The following is a 23,483-nucleotide window of genomic DNA, read 5'->3' as shown; positions in this document are numbered from 1 at the left end:
CGACTGGTGCGCAGCAAGGAAGCGAACTACTGGTGTGAACACGACCAAAGTCTCCATGGCGGAGAGGAGGTCATGTGGCTCAGGTGCTACCTATTTGGCATCACCTAACCTATTATTTACATGTGTTTAACAATCTAACTTTGTCATGAAAACCAGTTATGTGATTTTTTGTTGGTCCATTCTGCACACACAACATGTGCATTGCATGCCAATCTGTCCTGGGAGGGCGACCCCTTGTTCTTCTCCAAATTGATGGCCTAAGGACACTGGATGTAAGCTGACGCACAAGCCTCCTGAGGCAATTTTTGTTTTGTTTTGTTGGGCTGCATAATTACAATTGACTTAAAAAAATTACTTGAATCTCAGTCAGAACTGATTGATTTCATCATCATTCATGTGCATTGTGTGGACAACGAAACAACAGTGCGCTGACTGTGTTTAAAAGTGAATCTCAATCAAAGCTGGCTGTTTGGCTGAAGAAGAAAGAACAGCTATTTAAGGTTTTTCATTAATGCAGATTGACCCTGATAGGATTGGGGGCAACCTGAATGCCGAGCCTATTAATGCTGTTGGACACATTAATCGATTGCAACTGATGTTAGTAGGATAAAATAGCTTAGGTGTCTGGAAAACACCTACTTGCAAACTTGAAAATTGTGTCGACAGGTATTTAATTGCCAACTCTCATTTACACTCGAATTTGGTGAAAGAGACTTCAGTCCGAACAGACACGGATGTGATCAGCCAACATGATGTCTTATGTAGGTTAATCTTTAATCTTGATGTATTTTCTTTGTTTTTACTATTTCTTAAATGCAATTTCTAATGTTTTTCATGCCCCTGCACTTTGAATGGCCTTTATAAATAAACTTGCCTAAATCGTCAATAGTAAATTAACTATTTACATATAGCACATAGCGCTTTTCCCTGTTTTTTTCACATATCCTAAGTGCTTTACATTGTTTTGTACACATTCACCCATTCACACACACATTTAAACACCGACAACAGCAGCTATCACGCAGGGTGCAAGCTAACTATCGGGAGCAATTTAGGGTTTCGTGGCTTGCCCAAGGGCACTTCAACATGTGGCGGGGAGGTGGTGGGCAAGTCACACATTTGGGTGGGATGAGCTGACTCCTCTGGCTGCCGCCGGCCTTGGGCAGAACCCTTCAGGAGAACTCCTCGGGTTCAGCGTTTGGAGCAGATCCATTCTGTGCTTTTGGGCTGCCACCGTTGCATCCAGTGATCTCAACGTGGCGAGCTGGGATGTAGCTCCTCTTCCTTGTCGACAGGGAGCCCTTCCTTCCAGAGCCGCCACCACCCTCCACAGTGTCACAAACCACCACCATGCTGGTGTCCATTCGTGACAGTGTGTACATGCTGCTCTGGCGTGTTTGTTGCCGCTGCGTAGAGCGCAGTTCCAGCTCGTCGTAGCTGGACACCTTGATGAACGGGCACCAACGAAATGCCCGCTTGAAGCCGGCTCGAAACCTGGTGCCACATCAAGAAAGGAGAGGGTAAGATTTGGCCAACACGTGGTAGGGAGTTGTTTAGAAAGTTGAAAGAGTATATCAAATGGGAAATTAATACATTTAAATCTGCCTTTTGTGTATTTTTTAATTGACAGTCCTTTGATAACCGGAAGGGGCATAATACTGTACACCAGGGGTTTTCAAAGTGTGAGAGAGTGAGCCCCCCCTCAGAGAACAAATTTCAGCGGAGCCCCCCCCCCTCCCAATTTTTTTTTTCTAAATCCCTGTGTTTTGAAAAATATTTTAATTATTTTACAAATTTAAACATATTTTTGAAACATTCTAAACATTTTTGTATACATTTTAACATCTAAATCCAGTGTTTTAATCCTGCTTCCTTTAAGCATGGATAGTAGTAACTGAGTGTGCAGTGGAGTGAGAAAGATAGACAGACAGACTTGCCCAAATTATTGACTAGTAAAATGTCATTCACACATCCAGTGTTTTTTCGCTAGTGCCTCCAATGTCCTGCTGGAGGAAAATAGTAGCCAGTGGAGAACCAGACCCTCCTAGCGGGGTCCGGGGGTATGCCCCCCCGGGAGATTTTTTTTCACCTTTTTAAAGTGAAATGCATGAACCTGGTGCATTTTGAGAGGAAAATTAAGAGGCTAAATATGAGGAATTTTGTGTGAACAAATAATTTGGAGACACTGGGTCTGATGAATTAGAAGCTATTGAAGAAGGACACATGGATTTTCCATAAAAATATTAATTTAAAATTAAAAAAATTGTGCAGGGTCCTCTGGGTTGGGCTTGGCGGTCTTTTTCTTTAACAAGACCTATTTCTCTGTAATATAATGAATGCATTTAAATGCAGTAAGAGGAACGAAGCAGAAGAACTCTTGTCCAGCTATGCCATGATCTTAATATAAAAACACAAACTCAAAAAAAAAATGTTTGATTTTTTTTTTTTTCACATATTCATCCGCGCCCCCCCCTGCCATAACCCCGCGACCCCCAAGGGGGGCGCGCCCCACAGTTTGAAAACCACTGCTGTACACGATGCTGTTCCAAAGGTTGGCCCTTTGGCTGAGGAAGAATTGTATCCAGGTGTCCCTGAAGCTTATAAAAAGGCTTAGTGATGCTCATCTAAATGTGTGTGCACTGATGACAATAGGGGGATGGATGATTTTTTTGTAAGGTTAGAGTACTCAGTAGAAAGAAGACAGCATGGCTATGGCTCCTTTTCTGAATTGAGGCTTCAAAAGAGCTTAAGGGAATAAATATGTTTTAACCATGTAGTGGATTCCCTATTCACTACAAAAGACTAATTTTCCACCATAACGTTCTCAAAAATGGTAATTTATAAAAACATATTTTTAACTGTCATATCAACGAATGATTAAAAAAGCATCTCATCACGTGATAGACATAATGATAGATTTTGGTTCTAACAGACGAAACGACGTGACGAAACATGCATTTGGTATTGATAAATTGATCTGTTTTCCATTGCCATCTCATAACATTTGATCTTTAAATTGTTTATTTCTACTGGGATTAAACACAGACCAGATAATTTAAGATGACATAATAAACTCATCTTGTTCTCGTTCTCTTGTCATTAGGAGATAATAATAAAAGCATTCTTTCTCCAGAGACCAATGAATCCATGCCTAACTTTTATCTCCTAGTTCATAATATGGTACTTGATTACAGTCAGCGATGCCGATGGGATCTTACAACACAATCAACTCCACTTTTGTTGTCTCATTTGCTAGTAGTTTAAAGTAGTAACATTGAGTCTTTAAGATCGTCAACACTACTGTGCTATTACCCACCTGCTGTTGAGGCAGCAGTAGATGATGGGGTTGTACATGGTGGAGCTCATCGCCAGCCACAGCACCGACAGGTAAACTTGCTGGATGTACTTCCACTTGCTCAGACGCTTGTTGAGACCCGTCACAATGAAGTAGACGTGATAAGGCAGCCAGCAGAGGGCAAAGGTCACCACCACAATAATCATCATTTTCACCACCTGCAAGAGAACAGAGAGAGAGTTAACAAGATGAGCAACATCCGCAAGCTGTCACCGTTCCGGGACTAATAAACTGTGGTAGCACAGAGAGAGACAGAGTGAAAGACAGCAGTTTGAACATCGGAGGAAATTAGATAGGAATAAAATTCACAGCCATCCCACTGTCCCTCTCTGTTAAAGAGATGAATATTTAGTCTTTTCAGTGCATTCCTGAATTACAGACATTTTGTAGCACCTGGTAGGCAACAGACAGACAATGCAGACAGCTGTGAGATGGTAAAGGAAACCTGGACAAGATACTCGCTCCTCTGATCTTATAGCAAGCCCACATCTCATTTAGTACAATTCCAGGGCTTTGACGCATGGACATGTATGCCATGAAACTTCACAGCACCACTGTATGACAATAAAGTCCACACTCAAATTGAATGAAACGCATTTGGTCTTGTTTTCAAGTAGCTCAAATACAACAAAACAACTACACAAAGCATAAGGCACAATACATAGCACAACAACAATATAAAGGAAAAAACAAGACAATTTACTCAATATAATAAGGACGGAAAACAGTAACAACCCTAGGATAGAAACTATCATAAGAAAAATAATAGTATTACTAGAAACGGATGTTATTTTATTGTACTATATTATAAGACAATTTAACAATGAGTCAAACAAAGACAGAGAACAAATATACCGTATGCAGGTTAATTATTCCGATCGGAAGGAGCCCCAATCATAAAATATTTTTTCTATATAATAGAGACAAATGGGAGTAAAGTGGGGTGGATTAAACAGTGATTTTGAAGATAATGACTTTATACCAATGCACTTGTCATCTTGTTTCATGAGAGGGCCATCCGAGTGCACCAAGTATTGTCTGTTAGTGCATTAAAATAATAAATAAAGAACATCCCAAAAGCAAGCTGCACAGCCAATTATGTGTGACATTGAGTGGAAGAAGATTGGTTTTAGAGGCATTTTGATAGTGTCAGTACAGTCCACTACAGCCTGGTCTGGAGCGATGAAACAAGCCAGTACCCAGTGCTTCTTTTGTGATGTCCTCGATGTGCGGTTTAAGATTAAATTCAATCCACAAAACTAAATACAACATTTCTATCAACCTTCTAAAACCAGAGAGTTCGATTTAGTGTTTCCGTCTTTTACCGAACACCACTTTTTTGATTTTTGGTTAATTGATGGTAAATTGTGTGACAACAGGGCCCCAAGAACAGACAATCTAATACTAATCTGCAATGATATGATTGATTGATCCACCGTTCTGGCTCTATACTCATTCCATTAATAATGAGTGTTGTATGCCATGAACAAAGTTAGAATTGCCAGAAGGTTTCTATTAATGAAAATGATTTGAGAACACGTCCTTGTGTGCCTAATGGGTTTAGAATATTTTGATCCTCACTTTCTCTCTCTAGGTCGTCCTCGGACGAGTCCTCCAGCGGTGCTTCCAATCCTCACGATCCTCCATGCATCTGGCTAGTTCGCCAGTGTTTTCTGTTCCCACATCTTTCCGAAGTATGTCCACGTACGTTGGCGTGGGACGTCCTCTGGATCGATGCCCGTGTGTAGGTTCCCAGAGCACCAGCCTGCTGGCTGGGAGCTTGCGGTGTCTCTGGCAATGACCGGCTAGCCTCATTCTCCTGGCTGCTACCTTCTCGCTCAGCCCCGGCAGCCCACCATACAAATGCTTGTTGGTAACATGCTCATTCTTGTCGATGTTAAGGACTGCACGGAGCATCCTGGTGTAGCACCCATCCAGAGACTTCGGTAGGGTGGGTTTCAGGGTCCAGGTTTCACAGCCATATAGAAGCACAGACTCCACGGTCGCGTAAATGAAGCTGAGCTTGACGCTTCTGGGGAGGTTGGATTTCCATACACAGGCCATGCCATTCAGGGCCCTCCAAGCGAGTGCCTTCCTCACTTTCAGGTCTTGTTCCGATGAGTTTACCCATGAGCCCAGGTACTTGAAGTCATTTACTTCCTTCAGAGCACTGCCCGCTGCTGTCATTAGGGGTGGATGGTCCGGGAGGATGTTGTAGGTGATTACCTCGGTTTTCTTGGCATTCAGCCTAAGACCAACCTTGGAAAATTCCATCTCCACTCTGGTCAAGAGCTCCTGTGCCTGCTCTACACTGTCCGATATCAGGCTGATGTCATCTGCATAGCCCAGGTCTGTTAGGACTACGGCAGGGAATCTCCTGGTGTGATGGTGAACCCGAGTTCCAGTTCTCGACCTCTGATGGCTTGCCTGAGTGCGTAGTCCAGCACTATAATGAAGAGGAAGGGGGCGAGGGTGTCTCCTTGTAACACCCCTGCTAGGATGTCAAACTCCTCACTGTCTCCATCTGGGGTTACCACCCTTGCTCTTGTGCCCTCATACATGGCACCTATTGCCCGGAGTAGGTTAGGTGGGACACCGTAAGCCTTAAGAATGGTCATCATCACTCCTCGGTGTATTGAGTCAAAAGCTTTTTTGAAATCAATAAAACACAGCACTGCTGTCAGGTTGTTCTTTTTTACCTCTTCAATGATTCTCCTTAAGGCTAGGATCTGGGATACGGTGGCTCTTCCCTCTCTAAAGCCATTTTGGTTCTCCCTCAGGTGAGGGTCGATGGCACCCCGTATCCGGTTCAGTATCATACGGTTGTACATCTTTGCAATGATACATGTCAGACTGATGCCGGTCACTTTGAAGGTAACAATTCCACCATTAACTCTAATGTAATGCCATTTAAACCAAAATATTATTAGAGAAATTAAAGTGATGACCCTAATATTCAAATTTCAAGAGCCCTACACCCTTACTTTTCACCTGGCAGTATTAGAACACTCTACAACCTGTGTTGATATTGGATGTAAATTGTAGGATTTGTACTTGTCCAATATGGTTCTAATTCCTAGAATACTGACTGCATTTTACTGAAAATATGAGGCAAATTAGAGAGAACAGTCAAAATGGAAATTTGCTTATTACTCTGGTATGATAATAACTAAAAGGCTGACTGTGAATGAAACTTAGAAATACAGAATGCAGTGAAAAATACAACCTAGTGTTACGATCCTGACTGGGCCTCAAGCCCTTTGTGGTTTTGTTCTCCCCTTTCCCTTGTCTGATTGCAGGGTTGGAATCTGGTGTGCAGGAGCCAGGCACCAGCATCCACAGCTGCCACCAATCTTCTAATCTACTGCTCTATTTATTCCCGGTTCAACCTTCCAGACACTGCCAGATTGTAAACTCTGTTACCCAGTCAGTAACTCTCCAGCCACCTAGACTCTTTGTAGTTCTGCCTGCATTTAGCTTGTTGCTAATACTGTTCTTTTTTTGCCACAGTCCTCCAGCCTGACTCCTGCCACCAGCTCCAGCCCTCGTCAGCCAGCTCTCCCTCCCTGGACCACCCTGCCTGCCTGCTCTTGCCTGCCTCAGCTCGTCTCCCCGGATTCTCCCCTTGGCACTTCTCCCTGGACCCCCATGCCTGCCAGCCCCCCAAAACCCCAGATTCCTTCTAAATAAACCCTCTTAAACTGGTACTGTCTCTGCGCCTGTGTCCTCCCTGTCCAGCCGTTACACCTAGTCATTTATCCTTGAATGTATACTAGCTCAGGCTGGTTTTTGTATCTTATTCCTTAGCAGCTTCAGCGTCACCCAGATTCCTCTGGGTGCAGGCAAACTATAAAATCAATGTGCAACAATTTACTCTTGGTCAGTCATGTACAGGCTTTGCTCTCTGTGATTGAACCCCTTTGCCAAGGTTTATAAAAAAACTCTCAAATAACAGTGATGTTTCTTTCCACAATCTTTATTTCATATTTTCACCACCGGTATTGGTGTTTACAGTATTATCAATACTGGCATTAATGGCATTGTATGATTTACCAGTAAGCCAAAGTCTAGCCATTCAGCTTTCTTACAAAGTCTAGTAAGTGAACTGAATCCACTGCTGTGGTTGATACACAATCTATAGTACTGTGTGTCTCCCCAGAGGGAGGCTGGAGAAACAAGCTACCAGAGACAAAACAGACATCGAGTGCCTCCTGAAATCCAAACAGAAGTCCTGGCACCCCTTGTATTGACTGAATGTTTCAAAGAAATGTACAACAACACGCTGTAAACTCTCTAGGTGGCTACTAAACAGTGGTGAAGCAGGCAGGCATCAGTATTATGACAGTCGGGTCGTTGAATTGAGGCTCTAGTTCGCCCAAGAAGATACAATTTGGGCTTGAAGTAGATGTGAGAAGACTAATGATGTAAAGCCCAAAGTAGTTGTCGCTGGTGCAGTGTAAATGTTTGACAGCCTATTGTGTTGAGGAAAGCTCCCACAGTGCGTTGCAGCAATAGGGGGGAAGAAGAGGGGGGAGGTGAAGAGTCCAGTGTTGAGTTTACTTTAAAGTACATACTGCTTCAGTAATCTATCTACGCTTCTGTAACAGTGAAAGGGAATTAATATTATACTTTTTTTTTATCATAATTTCTTTAAACTGTATTTTTAGCAGATGTTACTCAAGCAGGAGAAAACAATAGCTTTTGGGGGGACTACTTTCAGCAGTTACATGTTTGTGGTAATAAAAAAACATGCTATTTTTGGAAAACAATGGAATTCAGAAATATAATATACGACGCACACACACTCAACACATTTATGTTAGTGTTATCAATTCATGTAAATTGGGCCAGGTTTAGGTAATCTTGCTCTGTGGTCTCTAATCTCTTCCATCTTTATGAAAGACGTCTAGGGTAAATAAACTTGAGGCAGAGAAACACATTTGGTAAGTGTTCTTGGCTCTTGTTTAAACAGTCCATATTTGGTTTGAACTCAATAGCATTCATACAATTTATTATGTGTATACACACTCGTTTACATTGACAAAAACCAGTGCAAAGAAACATTGGGATATAATGATAACTCTAAATTCTTGTTTACAAGCCTTGTAACAAGTGCACCTTCTTTTCAGGTAAATGAGGAAATTAAGGATTGTATATAAACTCCTTTTTATAGACAAAGCTCTGAATGTTCTGGAACAATACACAAAGTTTTGGACATAGTCATTGGTTATATGATTCTGATAAGTTGGTGCTGGCTTGTCAAAATGTTATAGACAGTATGAGTCAGCTATTATTATTCAGCGCTTTCAATTTGCCCTTCAAGTCTTGTACAGCTGCCAACTATTGATAAAAGACCAAAAGCATAATTGGTTTATGAAGCACTTTTCAAAAATAGGGGGAACCCCAAAATGCTTTATATAAAAGTTAAAGAAGAAAGAAAATGAATTAATGCTGCATCAGCCATAATTTTGATTAAAACATTGTCGTTAAAAAAAGGCATAACAGAACGAGGCCCACAATTTAATCAAGTTTTATGAAAATTTGTCACAGTACATTTTTGTGTGAGACCCTGTTAAGAGTCCCTTTGATGGTTTCATTCTTGGATTAAACTTGTAAAAATCCAACACAAAATTGTCTCAGAAAGAGCAAAGAGAAAAAGAGATGAGTGAAGATCAAATAAAGCACATTTACATACAATACAGCGGAGCAGACCTCAAAGGCAGGTTGTCTTACCCCTTTTTTCCCTTTTTACCACTTTGATGTTTCATGATTGCTGTACTACAAAACCAGACGGGACAAAAACATACAAAGCAAATAATAATAATAATGGTAATTACACTGAAGAGTTCTGATGAGCAGGATATCTGGCGCTGTTGTGCTAAAATACAGGCTGTTTATAACAGAACATGTAATGTATCCCGTGACATTTATGAGGAGAATATCGCACTGTACGGTTCTAACTAGCTAACAAGCTAACCTCAAACTTAGATCAGATTAGCTTTATCAGGAAGACAGGAAGTGAATTGTGTTACCTTTGGACAGAGCCAAGCTACCTGTCTCTGCATTTCCACTCTTTGTGCTTAGCTACACCAACTGGCAGCTTGAGTGGCTTCATTCTAAGCTATTGTACATGATATTCATTTTGATAGCCTAATTTGAATATTGTCAAGAAAACGTATTTTCAAAATTGGGGAATAATTTATTTACACCGGCAGAACATTTAGCTAATTTTGCAAATAATCAAGCAGTGGCGTACCTTTTAGAAACACGACATTACAAAGTCTATGCTATATTCTTATTCATACGCTTTCTTATAAACAGAACGAAAGGGGGAAAATAGTCTGTTAGTTGTTAGTCTGGAGTAATGTGGTTAAAACTAACATTACTATGAGAAAAAACTATAGTCTAAGAATAATTTAAGAAAATGAGTGGCGAAATGAAGCGACATCCTTGTACCTTTGTGAGTAACAAGCCACAAATGTAACCTAGCCACTGGGAGATGACAATGCAGAAAGGCACCCTCTGTCTCTGTATTTCGAAGAACTGGCTGATGCTGACATTATTCAGTTTGGATTTAGTTTACGCACTCGCAGGAAAAAAAAAATCAAAGTTGAATTCTTCTTGAATAGGCAGAGTAACTGACGGCATTGGCATTCATGCAAGTGGTTCAAGGCAAAATCCACTCAATGCTAAAAGAAGAAAAAGAGAACCTCTCAATAACTGTAGGGCAATTTTCTTACAACACTATGAGATTTTCCCAGGGTAGAATATCTCTGGAAAAAGGTATCCAATCTATATGTCTCATGATTGGACATGGCAAATGTTCACGGGTCTTTTTTCTTGTGAGAAGATACCGACATTAAACCAGGAGTGCAAGTGCAAGCAATTGGCTGAGGTCCTGCATCTGCTATTGCCTAAGACCTTCCATGAGGTTTTAGAAACGCATTTCAAGAGTCTTTCCAATTCTTTCCAATTACAGATCTGTCAATAGCGTCTGTGCAATCCAAAATATATTTCGTATCTATTCCCAACCATGGAAGAGACCTGGAAAGGGGCATTTTTTCTCACAAAATGTCACAATGAAAATGCTTCACTGACTCATGTGGAGGGTCTACCTGCAAGCAGAATGTCACACCATGAAGAATTCATAGCCGGAGTCAGATAAGGCACCATACATACAGTGTCCTCATGTTCATCTGTAACCCAGTCTATGTTTATACTTTTTCCTAGAAAATTACATTGAGAAACTACTATCTTGTTACGAGGGAAATGTTATTTCTGTCTGCAATATATTCCATTATGTGTGTTTCTATCTGTCTGTTGTACAGATGCAGGATTTTATTTTTTTTTATATTTGTTTGGCATTTTCTTTTAATGCTTTATTGATAGTGTAGAGACAGAGTTGAAATGGGGCAGAGAGGGGAGTGACATGCAGAGAACGACCGCGGGCTGGAATCGAACCCGGGTCCGCTGCTGGCCGAGGCCCATGGGGGGGACGCCCTACCAACTGAGCTAAGGGCGCCCCAGATGCAGGATTTTGACACCAGATATTTCAGGTTTGCATCCTGTGTCCTGCTTGTTATTATTGTTTAGGAAACACAATCACTGTAGTGTTCTCGTGCAGTGTGTTGTAACTCTGATTAAACACCGAGTTAAACCAGTTAGCCAATGAAGACAGAGTCGTAGTAAGGTTGACCATTTACTGTCACACTTCCTCATTAACAGATGCGGTGAAAACTTTAAATAAAAGAATACAAAAATATTGTGTGTCCATATTTGACCAAACATCACGTTTTACATAGTTGAAAATATTCATACAAACTGTCTAACACTGTATGTAGACATGCTAGCAGACTGCATTCAGATGCACATGGCTGCCATTCCTTCTACACAGGTAGGTCTAGCAGGAAGTGTCATCACCGAAAGTGACTACATCACAAAACTAAAATGGTAAAATAATATGAATATATACATTAGCTACTTTGAACTGTAAGTAATTATCCACATCCCGTTTTTACATATACCTATTTAAGAAATAAATGCAAGAAAATTAAATGAATTCAGGCAACACAATCACTTTTGACAAAGTTAGGGAAACATTAAGGTTTTGTCAACTATTAAGGCTGCACAGGAGGATATTCAGTTGTCTTTTAAAAATAATAAATAATAAAAATAAATGTCTCTTTTCATCAATACTGTCTACACATGCCATTTAAAGTCTTGTGTTTCACTTTCTCTTCATTAGCTGTACCCAAACTGATTAATTTAATTGTATTGTTTCATTGTGGTTGTGTGTTGAGCTCTAGATGAAAACCATGGGAACTGAAGCTGCTGCTGCTATCTTACACCTAACCTAATGAGAAAAAAAACATTTGATTTGATTTGATTCAATTTATTTCAGACATATCAAACATACAAAACAAAATGAAAAGCATGGAAATACAATAAACAAATTATGTTTTCACAAAAAAAAATAAAAACAATTATCTGTATTTCTGAGATATGCCTGAAAAGGAGCAGGAAGAAGTATACACTTATTTAATCCTACCCCTTTTCCATAGTAAAAAAAATAAAAAATAAAAATATTTATTAAATTAAAAAAATTAAAATATTTATTATATTCGCTTCTCTTAATCCATATACTCTCTGTACAATTGGCGATACTATATTATATTTGCCATTTACGAACTATACATACATACTACTTAATATACTATGAATTTTTTATATTTTATATATTTATATCATGATCTATATTTATATTTATAAACAATCAATATACCCATATCTACATACATATCTATACAATCAGTAAATATATCCATATAATTATAATTTCCTTCTTACTTCACACCCTCATCCCTCAATTCATGTCAGACTTTCTCTATATAAAACAAAGACCACATTCTCAGCCAATTTTCAGTGCCTAAACATAACAAAAAAAATTGTTTGATTACTATAAGATGACTATTGTCTTGTAATATCAGGTATTATAGGGTACAACTTAAATAAGTTGTTTTGCAATATGTCCTACATGAACAATGCGACTTGCCAGAAGTATTACTGTATGGGAGATTGGTTGTTTAGTTTACAGTGGACTATTTATTGCATTGCTACGAAAGGAACCAAATATTGCCAGCAAATAGTTATTTTACTTCTAACAGCAACAGTAGAGGGAGATCTCTGTACACATCCAGAAAGCCTGAGAAGAAGTGTAGGCTTATCAGCCAAAATAAGTGTCAAATCCTTTAGCTATACTAGATACGCGAGGGACCTTTAATGTGAAAATAGTGTCTCTGTTAGCTAATTAGCTAATTCCTCATGCAGGTCCTGCAGTGGATATTAGTAATGACTTGTGTTCAAGTCAAAGCACAAGTGATGCATTAGAAGCTGTCAAACTGTTTTTAAGGTCAAACTTTTATAACATGCTATCAATGATGCTACAAAGGAACACAATTACAAAGGCAAATTGGCTGGTACAACCTAAGAACCTCCAGTTAATACTTTCTAAACAAATGATCACATTTGCACTCAGAATCTCCATTACCACAGTATTTCACAAATACAATTAAAATGAGCTGTGGAAAATGGGAGTAGATGAGGAAAACAGATTTGTTTGATTCTGAATTGCTTCTGAAAAAAATAATGAAACTCACATACTAATGAACTTTTTAATACATAAAATGGATATTGAGTTAGTTTTAAGCGACAAGAACAGTCTTGGAGCTAAAGCATTGGATTTGCGTTTCTTCATTAATTCATTAAATGACTACCTAGAACTAAAATCCCAGCAACAATTGTACATGTGCTACGATAAGGCCACACCTTGGCAAGCTAAGGGCCGACTGTCACTAAGTTATTAATAATCAGAGAAACAGTAAAATAATGAAAAGTCAAGAAGAACAAAAGCAATGGAAAAATGCTTCACAAACTGTTTTTTACTAATCTCTCAATATGTCCTCTGATAATTACATTTATAAACTACTAATTTGCAACAGAAACATTTTCATTTTGAATATATATTAAAAAAGATTCACTGCTATATCTTATTTGTTTAATTTTTTGTCCCTACAATAGCCACTAGTGTGTAATACAGAATATCTTATTCCTGCTTGGCATGTCTGCCTGCCGCACCTCCTCCGGCGCCCTTCTGGTCAGCTGCAGGGTCGTCAGCTGGAGCCACCGTTCACTGATGTTTCGCCCCCTAGCCAGTACATCTCCCGGTGGGGGGGCAGTGGCCAGATGGGGACGTCTCCCCGCCACTCCCTGCAGCTGACCTTACTGGGGTGTTTTCCCCCACGCACAATCCCTCCTCCGTAGCCACAACAAGTAGCTTGACTTCTCAGCTTCCTCTGCCAGCTCTTTGACTGCCCTCTGTAGCTTTGCTCCAGTCATCCCAACTGCTCACAGAATTTGCACTGTTGATTTCCCTACGAAAACCCAGCATCCAACTTCAACTGGGTGGATGGTTGAAGCCCAGCCAGCCTCCGTGCATTCGGCTGCCAACTCCGAATATTTGAGCCGCTTGCCGGGATCCCTTGCTCCCAAGGAACGGTGAGCTCAATGACAAAGACCTTCTTTACGGCTGCGCTAAGAATACTAAGCGCTTCCCCAGGTCAACCCTCATTTCCCACATATTTCCAGGGGTGAGCAGAGAGGTCTTTCTCTTGGCTGACTTCTGGCATTTCTCCCCTGGCTTGACGAAGGGGATACTGTGTTGATGGTGCCTTGAGGAGTTGTTAGCTGCCACTCTGCTGATCTCCAGCAGCTCTGCAAGCTTCCGTAGCACCTGATTATGCCGCCACGTGTAGCGCCCCTGGGTCAGCGCAACCTTGCACCCTGACAAGATGTGTTGGAGGCCTGCGCTTGTGTTGCTGCACAAAGGGCAATTGTCCTCACTCCCATACCACTGGGAGAGGTTGCGTGGACAAGGGAGTGTGTCGTACGCTGCCCACATCAGGAAGCTCAGCCGTGCCTGAGCGGTCCGCCAGATGTCTGCCCAGCTGATGTTTCTGGTTGTGGTAGCCTCCCACTGTGTCCATGCTGCTTGTTTGCCCTGTGACACTGCCTTGATGTAGCATTGCTCCTTTTCCGTCTGCGTGATCTCCTCAACTACCATGGTCTTCATCTGCTCCTTTGTGGCTTGAGACCAGAACTGCACATGTTCTCCCCAGCCCAATCCTGCCCGGTTGTTTTGCACCTTTCCCAGGACCTCTCTGTGATGCAACCTGCTGATGGCTTGGTCAACCTCTGTGTGTGCCCGCCACTTTCGCCCTGTGCGGACATTCACCTCTGCACTTCTAATCAGCTGGTCCCTGGATTCCTTCAGCTCAAGTACCAAACGGGTTTTCTCCTGCTTGTATCCGAGACTGATAGACTTGAAAGGAAGTTCCAACGCATTCCTGCCAAACATATCTGCGTCAGAGAAGCAGCGAGGGAGGCCAAGCCATTTCCTGATGTAGCTGTTGGAGACGCCATCCATCAATTTTGCAGAGTTTCAGTGGCCACATTAAGCGATGGTAGAGTGTGTGTTGGTAGCACCACACTTTATATAGTGCTACCAACACAACTGCTGAACTAAAGCATGATTAATATTGTATATTGAATGAGGGTGCTGTGCCGTAAGCCCACCATCAACAGTGACTGCATGCCTCAAACTTCTGTGCAAAACAACAATGTAACAATTCTAAAACAAATTACCTGGCAGCATATTAAATTTGTTTTCCTACCATAATATCAATAGTGTTATGGTTTATGTTTAGGCCCCTTAAGCACACGATTGATGATTTTGGTAGAATATTGAAAAAGTCGACTGGAATCAATAATCCAAAGGCAAGATCAGACACTGACTATAATCATGCATTTTCACAAAAGTGTTCATTAATTTGCACTGTCTCTACTTTCAAATAAATAAATCTGAATCTGAATCTCAACCAAAATGTTTTTAGTTCAAAACATCTAACATCAAGTGAACATTCCAAAACCCAATTACATGAAGCTATTGTTTGGCCTATCCCTAGGTATTTCAGCAGGATCCTTTGTAGCAAAAAGGCAGATGTTCAATTTTATTTTTTCAGACAGACACTGGTGTAGAATAAAGAGCACAGGAGGGTATGCGACTTTCGCCACAATAGATATAGTTGTTTTAAAAAGAAAACAGGCCTTTAAAATTTTTGTTGAAAGCACTTGGCAGTGCACACCTACGATTGTGTTCCTCAGGGCAGAGGGAATTATTGACACCTGTCCAGCAGGGATTACAGCAGTTCCATTACAGCTGGATGATAGCATGGACATCTTCACATCCACATACTCACACACACACATGCACACAGCATACTTTGTCTTCAGGCAAAAAGGAAGATAAACATTCAATAGTGCTTGCAGCACAAGTCGAAGACAGGCCGTCATGAGTGTTGCACTTCAGATTGACATTTTGAACGCACAGCCCCAGGCAGTTTAAACTAGAATACCAGTGGCATAGTGATTGAAGCCGAATGGATTAACACAAAACAATTGACTGGACAATGGAATATGTCTTTCAATAAAGAGGAAATCATTAAAAGATTGAGCTTATTCATTGCTTCCTATCACATCACAGACCTTTGATAGCTGTCATCACATACACATCATAGGTTATTTTGTATGAAAAACACTTTCTACTTCATTCTTTCAGTTCATCCATTCATTTAATTTACACACAATACAAATCCAGTCACCAATAGGTTACTGACGTGCCATATCAGGCCAAACAAGGGGAAGTCTGACTACCAACACAGCTCAGTTTGTTATGTAGGTTATGATACTTGCAGAAAAGATCCAATTTGGTGAAAGGGATAAAGGTGAATTGGAAGTTTTGCTATTCTAGCAGCATTTTTCTGCAGTATTGTTCTAGGGATGGCAATGCCGGTTGTCCTGTACACTTCGTATACTGTATATATTTAAAAAAATATATATGATGGATTTTTTTAAATCAGATGTTTTTTGTGTGAGATATGGTGCAAGTATTTAGGGGTCCTAGAATATGCACTGCAATGACTTTGGTGATCCCTTGATATTTACAGTAGCAGCAACACTTTGACAATTCCCTAGATTTGGTTTGCATTCTGACATATGAACTGTGTGTGTTAGAGATGTAGGAAGGGTTAGTAGAAATGTAATTTCGATTACCGTGTGTGACTTACCTTGTGTGACTATGCATGTGTTAATTGACAAATAAAGACTTAACTTAATATTTGAATACACTTAATTTGATCAAATCTCCTGTAGGAAGAAATAATATATTATTAATTTAGTTATTTCTATCAGGGAATACGATCAAAAAATTGCTTTTTTTTAAGATTTTTTTTTTGGCATTTTCAAGCTTTATTGGATAGTACAGAGTTGAAATGGGGAGACAGACAGATGGGGGATGACATGCAGACGCAGTGAAGGTCCACAGGTCGGATTTGAACCCACGACCACTGCAACGAAGGCCGGAGCGAGTATGATACGCGCTCTATCAACTACGCAACAGGAGCGCCCCAAAACATTAGCTTTTGAGCAAGTTAGATTTGTGATGCTTGATAATGTGGCCCTGGGCTGTTTTCTCCTTACTGTAACCTTTTCAGACGAGACCACACAAGCACAAAACTCTCAACCTTCAGAAATTCATCCCCAAGAAACACTGTACCATTTAAAATAGTTATGAAGATAGGATAGAAGGTTGAAAGATAAACATGCTAAACAATTAAGATCTGGTGGTGGTCTGGGATTTCCCCCAGACACAGCAATTAAATTAACAGATACACAGGATTAAATCATAATAAAAAGGGTTGATTTTCAATGCCTACTAATTTTACAAAAATGACTCCCAAATTTATCTTTTACTGAACGGTCAATTTTCAAAAAATATTCTCTTCACAATGTGAAACAGGAACTAGACAATAATTACCTGGGGCCACAGGATTCTCTTTGGCAGACAATTACAAATGAATCTTGGTTCTCTGATTCCTAGCCTTATAGCATTATGTGCATAGTTACTAATTAGGCTGCCTTGGGGCATGCCTGAATTAATGAATGTTGCAATATCTCCCCTCAAGCACGCTTACCTTCCGTTTAGCCCTGAGCTGTCCGTGATAGTTATCAGAGGAGTCTCCTGGGATCTCCCCTCCCCACAGAGTCACTCCTACGATGGTGTAAGCAATGCCCATGACCACCAAGGGCAGCGCGTAGACTAGAAATGTCACTATGATATGATACCTGAAAAGACAAAGGAAAGCATGCTCAAGGGTGTTCACATTTATGAATGTCATATTTACTGTAGTATAATTTAAAGCAGTAGATTTTCAACACTGAGTCACACTAACTACCATATTAAAGCTATCAACAACAACAGCAACAATGTTCATATATCACTGTATCATCTGCTTATGTTTGTGCATCAGATGATACAGTTCCATGTTGAAGGCAGATCATTTGTGAATCATTTGCAAAAGGAGTGGACCTAGAATAGAGCCCTGGGGCAGTCTTCATATACAGTACATGCAAGGGTAAAGCCCTGTACCTTTGGCCCACTGATATCTGTTATCAAGGTAAGAATGTGCATTAATGTGTAATAAGTAGCATTAAGCAACAGAGGAAAAATACATATTCCTTTCCATTGGTGTTAAGAGAATGTTGAGAGGGACTTTAAGCTCTACAGACGAACTGAATGCGGTGTAGAGTGAGAGGACTGTTTTCAAGATGACTGATCAGTCGTTCTGCAAAAATGTTTTCGTCCTTTGACAGAACAGGAAGAATACTTTTAGGCCTGTTATTATTCATGTAGACTGTATAACTTCCTGTTTAAAAATAGGTGTGCCTTAACGATGTAATAATAACTTTACAGGCAGGATAAGAAAAAGAGTCTTTAGGAGACTGGTGTTCAGTCCAAACACATCTGAGGAGTTTCTTACGGATGCTATTGTTTGCTGTCTGACTGCTTCAATGATATTTGTTAAATAAACTGTGTCATTAACCGATGAAAGTAACCTTAGTTGGATAATTGTGAATAACAGATTGTTCTGAATCAACAAAACAGGCACTGAAGGCTTGTTCACTCAAGTTGCCATGCAACTGACTGTAATCTTGACCTCTAAGTCTCCTTTCTAGTCGTGTTGGCAGTTTCCAGATTACTGAAGTATAATATTTTGCTCCACTTACATCAATAAGGATGGTAAGAAGGCCTAGAGGAAAGAGATCAGTAACCATGAGGTCACTGCTTCGATCGCTGGCACCGGACAGGAGGGTGTTATTTGTAAAACTAGAGGTATTACATCTACGGTGCCTACCAAACCATCTTGCGCTCACTATTTATGGAGTTGGCTACAAGACTAAAAAGTTACTTCTTGTAATGGACATGAGGTTGTAACCATCAAGGACTCAGTAGAATTACAGACAATGGTGCAAGAAAAACACTGATTGAACTAACAAGCTATATAATGTGTTAACAAATGAACATAACAGGTGCTGTATTTTTTATATGTTTGCCTATGGACGGAGTCTGTCTAGAGGTTTCCCCATTTCAAGTTTCAGCGCTATAAACGCTACAGAACAAATTAGTAAAATTCCAAAATGTCAAAATCATCCTGTGTCTAATATTATCTTACTAATAATTATCCTAAAATAATTGTTCATGCATTTTCATGCATGTCATTTTTCCTAAAGTTATTATGGCAGTTATACACATTATATGGTCAGACATTTGTAAAAGTAGGCCTATATAGAATTGTAAGTTAAAAGTTATATAATAACATGAATTATATTAATTACCTTTAAATGAACTTGTGAGGAGAAATCGTTAAAATAAGCTACATTTGAACTCAGAAGAGTTAACTGAAGGGGAACGGACTGAACAAAACTGCCTGGTATCAAATTACAGTTTTGTAAAAGGAAGTCAATTAATATTTTTCTCACATGAAGGGGTCATCGGCCATGCGGGGCCAGGCCACGTAACAGAGGGTCCTGCGTGGCAGAGTTCGGATGGTGGAGAAGTAGCAGAGAGGGAAGGCCAGAACCACGGCCAGACTCCAGATACACACGATGACTCCCACAGTGGCCTTCGCCGACAGGCGAGGCTTCAGGGGATGGATGATGGCCATGTACCTGCAGGTCAGAGGTCAATAATTTCAGAAGAAATAATTGTGCTTAAACTTCCTCCTACCTACCAACGTATTTTTACATCCATGGACTACTGACAGGATCACTAGAGACCTCAAGAGATCCCATTTGTATTTATTTTTTAAAGCGAGAATCAGAAAAAAATCATGTTTAGTCATAAACAACAAATTGATTGACAAAGTCATGAAAATTGGAATAATAGAGTAAAACAGTTAGCACAAATTTCCACTCTGACGCAAGGATGTACTGAGTTGATTTTAGAGCATATACTGTAGGTAAAAGTCACTGAAACCTCAAATCATGTCGGCACAATATTTTAAGAAAGCATTTAGGGATTTTTGTCAACTCCTTGCAGAGGCAAATCTGCCAACTCGTAGTTGTAGTTTACTGTACACTTTATGTTAGTTTTAAGTGTTTGACTCTTTAACATTAGGACAACTTGAAGGGATTTGGCTTCACAGTGAATATGACTTGACAGCCATGTCACCTTCTTGGTTTGAACACTATCAACGGAAGGGCTGCTGTATCTAACCTTAAATTCCATGGATGAGTCAGACATACAGAAATAGTACACACTATTTTGTGCAAGACAGCCTGCAGAAGTCCAATTATTGTGTGGTGTTTATGTCTCAGGGACACTGAAGGAAGATTCATTCTAAGACTGAAACACTCAGGCGTGGCAGGAGACCTGCTGTACGTGAACCCAGCTCTGGATGCAAAATTATTTTCATTTGCTGGTGACAAAGGCTCAGAGCAAGATGGTAATGAATGGGCCTTGTCTTGTCATCTCAGTAACGACAACTCTCTGAGGAACAGAAAGACAGTTGCCCCCTATGTTCACCCATAATTGCTTGGCATTTATTGTGCCTCCTTTGGATGGCAGTGTGAGAATAGCTGTCCAATCAATGCAATTTTTGTTTTGTTCAACCTGGGAGTCATGCCGTAAGCTGCACCAATCTTTCGGGAAAGGTATTGTTTTGACAACACCAACTAAACACTCACTGTATCACCGCCTGGTGTTTAGTTTGTAGAAATTACTTGGATGAGACTTCCAATGCAAGTACACAAACACTAAGCTCAAGGCAGAGTGGCAATGTGTAGGCTTAAATGTCTTCAGAGAAGAGTATGTTTAATGTTTCAGCCACACTCACTTCACAGTATCATACAATGAAAACTTCTTAAAAGGATCAGTTCCCCCAAATTACACTTACAATACTACTGATGTTATCCAGCCATGCAGATACATTTGGTTTTATTTTTTTAGATATCCATCTCTGACATTTCTGATTCAGCAGTGAAATATTATTATTCAAATATACAGTGACAACATCTCTTTCCAAGAACAATATTCTGCACACATCCCTGTCAGCAGGGGCAACTCAGTGATTGTCTAGCCTGGTCCGACTCCTACCAGACCATCGTACTTAATTTTATTTGTCTGGAATCGCTCAATTGACAAACGTTAACTCACATGAAGGTGGGTGTCTGTTGAAGTTTAAAACTATTGGATCTGCTTCTGAGCCACTCCCTCTGTGTGCTGATTGGAATGGCAAAAATCTGTCCAAAAAGAGAAAACTTAAGAATATACCGCAGGTCCAGACTGACTACTGAAGGGAAAAAAAATTGTGTGGAAGTACGTAGGCAGGCAGTGCCAGGCTAGTAGTTGTCCACAGTAACAGGAAGACTAGTTATCACGCTTTAAGGCTTTGCCAGTTAGGCCTACCTCACACAGCATCCAATGTTTTGCTGCAGTGCCTAAGGAAACACACTTGGCAACACAGAGGGTCAGCAGGAGGGACAAATTCACAGATGATCACGAACTGTGGCCTCATGCCATTTCAAGATATCAGAGCGAAGACAGCCTCATACTGGGGCTACGAGAAGCATGACCGGAGGTTACATCTACATCATGTAGGTCAAGCCGATGTTCTCTTTCTGAGTACATAGTTGACAGAATCGAACGGACACCGCAGACCAAAAATACAAACCGGTGGAAGTTGCTGTAGAGCAGCCAAAATGAACACACCCTCAGGAAAGAACAAGGCGCTGTCCCCTTTGTGTCAATGAGAAGTACTGGAGGAGGAAAACACCTCACACAATATCATAGTACACTGTGACCCTTCTACACTAGCTGTGAACACACGCAGAATGAAGCTTTTTTCTCATTATGTTCGGCCTGTGGCTGCTTCCTTCATCTGTCAAATCCCTTTATTCAGACATTATGACGTACAAAGGCCCAGTGATTAGTAGCAAAGCCTGGATGTAAATGATAACCCCATCACCTCAATACTGGAAGGAAGCCACCAGGAAAAAGACTAGAGATAAAGGAACAAAGAAAGAGAGAGGTGTGAAAAAGCAAAGGAAACAAATAATGAGTGCATGTGACAGAAAACAAGAGTCAGAGCGCATATAGCATGAAGTAAAGGGGGATCTTTCCTAGTGTGTTGGCACATGAAGAGTCATTCACTGCAGTGCAGACTCTTTGCAAAACAACAGCTTAATTTTATGCTTAAATTGCAGTTTAGTAATAGAAATACAGTACATGTGAGTGGAATGTTCCCATGCTGTGAAAGAAGACTGTCAACCTCCTGGGCAACCGCCTTTCTGAACGCAAATCACAATCAAGTTAATACCTCTACTGGAATGTGAACTAGGCTATAGGGAGCATAAAGTATTCAGATGAAGTGATGTGAGCTCGAAGCCTACACAAGATGCCATCAGTGGAATTTTAATAAAATTGATGAGGACACCAAGTGCCAAGTGCAGTGCGGGTTGTACTACTCATGCAAGAGAAAAAAAAACGCAATTTGAGATTTGTAGGCAACATAATAAATGTTCCCCCAGTTTTTTTTTGATAACCAGATATATATTTTGTATTTGATGTGCTGTGTTGTAAATATGTTTGTTCCCCGGATACAAGGGCGTTATTTTCAAATTCGTTTAATAACATAAAAGCCGCCATCAGCGGAGGAGCAGGACACTGACAGCCTGCTGACTGTGTAGACGGTGCACAGGCAGTACAAACGGCTCACTGAATGATAGCAGCTTCTAACCGTGCACAGGTATCGTGGTTGCAGCAATAAGTGAACATAAAAATGAAACCGCAGCAGCAGATGACATAAATGTTTTGGATTAAAAGAAAGAATGGAGATGTGATTTGGTTGGTTGAATTAGCTCAGGTTAGAATATGTTCACCTGTTGATGATAGGCTAACTAACGTTGACTGAGCTAAAAATACATGTTGCTTATATCCTTTACTCTCTTCTCGGAGTGCACCAGAATTGTATGACTACATGTTAACATCTCAAAATATTTAACCGCAGTTAAATATTGTTCGTGCAGCAATTCATTAGCCCACCTGTCCACGGCGATCGCAGTCATGGAGTAGATGCTTGCAAACACGGATGTAACAGGGAAGAAGTTGTGGAATTTGCAGTACGCTTCCCCGAAGTACCACTCTCCATGGGCAGCGTAGATGAAGTTGATCAAAGTATTAAACGCCGCCATTGACGCGTCCGAAAACGCCAAGTTAAGGAGAAAGTAGTTCGTCACCGTCCTCATCCGCTTGTGGGCTAGGATGATCCAGATCACGATGAGGTTTCCAAAAACAGCCACCGCCAGCACAAAGCTGTAGGCTATGGACCACAGAGCGACGCGCCACGGTGGCTGCACAAACTGGTTGGTGAAGTTCGACGTTATGTTGGATCCGTTATGTGGTGATGCCATCCTCTTCTCCGTTTTCCCATACAGTGAATTATTGGCTGTTTGAAGAGTGTGATCTACCTACTGAGGTGCAAATCTAGACTGCTAGGATTGGATTTGGGTATATGTAGCAACTTAAACCCTTCACATCCCTAAAAAATACACATCCCCTTCCCAGATCTCTACAAACTCCACTTTTCGATCTAAATTGACAAGAAGAAAAACACGGCGAACACTGTAAATGTAACAAGTATCCTACTGTGCCTGTTGAATGTGGTCGTAAGCGCAC

The 23,483-nt window shown here is 40.6% G+C and overlaps 1 protein-coding gene across 1 annotated transcript; it reads right to left on the bottom strand.

Moving 5' to 3' along the window:
- Positions 1 to 1,172: 1,172 nt before the first annotated feature.
- tacr3a (tachykinin receptor 3a) lies at positions 1,173 to 23,218 on the bottom strand (the record flags this gene model as incomplete). Its single annotated transcript, XM_080029231.1, has 5 exons — positions 1,173 to 1,494; positions 3,317 to 3,513; positions 17,443 to 17,593; positions 19,289 to 19,477; positions 22,851 to 23,218. 5 exons carry the CDS (start codon positions 23,216 to 23,218, stop codon positions 1,173 to 1,175), a joined length of 1,227 nt encoding a protein of 408 aa, XP_079885357.1.
- Positions 23,219 to 23,483: the final 265 nt, after the last annotated feature.

The sequence above is a fragment of the Ammodytes marinus genome, assembly GCF_949987685.1.
Source record: "Ammodytes marinus genome assembly, chromosome: 6".
Classification (NCBI taxonomy): Eukaryota; Metazoa; Chordata; class Actinopteri; order Uranoscopiformes; family Ammodytidae; genus Ammodytes; species Ammodytes marinus.
Note: the sequence above shows the minus strand (reverse complement) of the source record. Positions and strands in the feature narration are given on the sequence as shown.